A 3,812-nucleotide genomic window follows, 5' to 3' on the forward strand; every position below is an offset into this window, starting at 1 on the left:
TTAAAAATGGAGAAAAGTTTGTTGAAAAACAGAATCTAAAAGGATATTAAGATATCTTTAATACTTCATGAGTTATAGCCATGCAAACTTTGGGAAAAGAACATGTTTGGCTCTCAGGTAGAAGAAGGAGAACGAGATGCATTTAAACATTATTTGTTCTTCAGTTATTCCTCTTTAAAATAAAAAAGGATCAGCTGTTTGCAGTCACCCATATTTGGTTTTTGGCCACTGAAAATGGGTAAAATTCAACAATTTGCTCATGGAGTCAGATTGAGATCCTCATATCTCTGGGATTGAATCATATAGGGCCTTAAAAATAGCGATGCCAAGAGAACAGTTTGTTGAGAACCAGAATCTAAAAGGATATTAAGATATCTTTAATTCTTCTTGAGTTACAGGCGTGGAAACTTTGGAAAACGAATATATTTGTCACCTTAGACAGGAACGTTCTAGAGGGAAACAAGATATATTTCTAGTTTGGACATTATTTGTTCTTTAGACTTTCCTCTTTAAAAGACAAAAAGTAGCAGTGGTCGGAAAGTGACCCACGTTTGGTTTTTGACCACTGAAAATGTGAACAATTTACTCATGGAGCCGCATTGAGATCCTCATATCTCTGGGATTGAACCATATTGGGCATTAAAATTGGGGATACCAAGAGAAATGTTTGTTAAGAACCAAAATCTAAAAGGATGTTGAGATATTATTAATCCTTCTTAAGTTACAGCCATGCAAACTTTAAAAAAAGGTGCTTTTTCACATTTTTGAACTGTCACAATTGGCATATAATGCAACAATCCCTCCTGTAATTTGGCTCTAAATGAAAATGTTCATTTTGACCCCCTCTACAAAAAATAGTGGATTACTCCATAAATATTCATCCATGGCATTTAATATTTGGGCTTTTTTTTCAACCTATAATGGAAGCTAGCTGATTTTTCCAACTATTTTTACACAGAAAACAGGCGCACAAATGTCAGCCGGGTCTCCGGTGTCGCGTGTAATCCAGTCAGGACCCTGATTAGTGTCGGCCGGTCGGGGTGAATTTAATTCCAGCGCTGTAACCGACAGCTTGATAGGCCTGATGGGTGTTTTTTCTATAATGACGCCTATAGATTACAGCAGGAGATCGCTGTTCGTTTGATTAAACTCACAGTCAGCGCTGTCACTGTTGTGATGGCATCTAACGGAGAGATAGAGTGAAGAGAAACGCTCGATTCTTTCCCTCCACATGCGTATTAAAGCCTTGTGCGGCTTCTTTCACATCATCTGGGAGGTTTTTATACCTTTAACATGGATTAAACTAAAAGTTTTGGTCCTCCATATACTTATATTACGTAGAAATTAATACTTGTATTCATCAAGGACACATTAAATTGATCAAAAGTGTCAAAAAGGAAATGTATAATGTTACACAAGATTCTATTACTACTAATGCTGTTCTTTTGAACTTTCTATTCATCAAAGAATCCTGAAAATTAAAATGTATCACGTTTCCCACAGGAATCTGAACTTTTCACCACTGATAATAATCATAAATGTTTCTTGAGCATCAGATCCTCATATTAGAGTGATTTCTGAAGGATCATGTGACACTGAAGACTGGAGTAATGATGCTGAAAATACAGCTTTGATCACAGGAATAAATTACACTTTACTGTATATTCACATAGAAAACTGCTGATTTACATTGGAATAATATTTCACTATTTTTACAGTATTTTTGATCATATAAATGCAGCCTTGGTGAGCAAAAGAGACTCCTTTCATAAACTTCACCATAATATCACCAACTCAAAACCTTTGAGCTACTTAACACAACAACGCAATCACATCCAGTACATGACCACCAAACCGGGCGAATAAAAACACTCAAATCTGCTTTGCATTGCATGGCATCAAAACAGCCACACTGTAGCAAAAGGTTGATGATAGTTTGTTTGAAATTCATCATATTCTTAAGCCAGTGCACAAATTTACATATTTATCCCGGTTTGCTCCCAGGGCCCAATTCATGTTTATGAATAAATAAACTACACACTACAGAAGATGCACATCAGCAGAAAACATTTACTCATTATCTTAAAGTCACTTAAAAAATAATTTTAAAAAATCGGTGCAATTTATGGTACAAAAATCGTCAGCTGTGCTTTCCAGAATTTTACCATAGAAAAATAGTGTAGCAATGTTTTAGGTTTTGCGGATTGAACTTATGTTTACAGTTAAAAACACTGTTTTCGTGTGTGTGTGTATCTTTAAATGCAAATGAGCTGCTGGTCCCGCCCCCTTTTCCAGAAGAGGGCGGAGCCTCGAATGGCAACAACAAAACCGGGGAAACATCAGGGGCCGTTTCCAGAAATCTACAGAAAAAACGATTAATAATACAGTGTTGATCTATGAGCAAACATCACTGATGGAAGATTCAGCGGCTGTTTGATGAAATCATAGATGAGACTATGAAACTCAGATGGTAAAAAAAGGCAACCATGTGTCATCGCCATGTGTCTATCTAAAATAACCTCACTCATTAACTTAAAGTCACTAAACACTGCACTGTAAAAAACAAGTGCTTTCCAGAATTTTACCTTAAAAAATAGTGTAGCAATGTTTTAAGTTTTACGGATTTAACTTATGTTTACAGTAAAAAACACGTCGTTTTCGTGTGTGTATCTTTAAATACAAATGAGTTCCTGGTTCCGCCCCCTTTTCCAGATGAGGGCGGAGCCTCGGATGGCAACAACAAAACGGGGGAAACATCATGTGGACGTTTCCAGGAATGTACAGAAAAACTGAGTAAAATCACAGTAATTTACAGTGTTACTGTAAATATATACTGTGAGTAAACAGCAGTGATGGAAGAAACTCAGATGGTTTAAGGGTGAAAAAGCCAACTAAATCATTAATTTTATCCTCACAGTGTCCATGTAAAAACAGCCTGTGGTCAGAAAAAGGAGAGCAGGTTTCATCTTTCCCCCCCCCGCTGCGCTCAAACACACACACTTGATGGATGATCGCACCTATCAGGAGCGGATGCTGAAACCCTCACCCTTGCAGGCGTGAGATGAAGTGTCCGTTTCGGATCCGACTCGGATACTGCGCTGGAATCAGTTTTCAGATGAAAGCTGCTTTTACCAAGGAAGGATTCAGCTTAGAATGAGACGTATTAAAACCAGCACACAAACCCAATTCCCTCGTCTGCAATTATGCATTCAGCGAAACACAATCGATGGATCCTCTCCATCTCAAACCGCAGGCTTTTATAACACGCTGCCATGATATAACTGTCAGATGCACTTCATAAAAGAATATGGAAGCCACGCTCATAATTGGAAGCTTTCCTGGTCCATTATTCATGAACGTGAATCTACTGTACGGACTTCGGTTCTCGTAAACAAGTGCAACTTTGCAGTCAAACAACGTTTCATTTCTGAGACTGATTATACGCTGCAAAAAAGCGATGTTCTTCCTCAAGTGTTTCTCGTTTTCCAGCAAAATATCAAGATTCTTAAATCAAAACACATTCACTGGAGAAGAAGCAAAATGGCTGAAGATATTAAGTTAAAAATGCATCAAAATGAAGTGAGTTTGTGCTGAAAATCAGAAGAAATATCTGTCATGAGGTCGGAAAACTGATCTAAATTCAAAGATTATTTTTCTGAATCCATTGACAAATATTTGTTCTTATTTTCAGCACAAACTCGCTTCATTTTGATGCATTTTTAACTTAATATCTTCAGCCATTTTGCTTCTTCTCCAGTAAATGTGTCTTGGTTTAAGGATGTTTAGATGTTTGTGTTGGAAAACAAGACAGA

General features: G+C 37.1%; 1 protein-coding gene across 1 annotated transcript in view; it reads right to left on the reverse strand.

The window, feature by feature from the left end:
- The window catches only part of LOC130082309 (MAM domain-containing glycosylphosphatidylinositol anchor protein 2-like), a 137,184-nt gene extending 133,910 nt beyond the window's left edge, over window positions 1-3,274 (reverse strand). Inside the window, exon 1 of the mRNA XM_056247163.1 lies at window positions 3,183-3,274. Coding sequence (XP_056103138.1) covers window positions 3,183-3,274 — 92 coding nt within the window. The remainder of the gene's footprint in view (window positions 1-3,182) is intronic.
- Window positions 3,275-3,812: the final 538 nt, after the last annotated feature.

This window comes from Rhinichthys klamathensis, unplaced genomic scaffold (assembly GCF_029890125.1).
Source record: "Rhinichthys klamathensis goyatoka isolate OS25496 unplaced genomic scaffold, OSU_Roscu_1.1 h1tg000043l_1, whole genome shotgun sequence".
NCBI classification, from domain to species: Eukaryota; Metazoa; Chordata; class Actinopteri; order Cypriniformes; family Leuciscidae; genus Rhinichthys; species Rhinichthys klamathensis.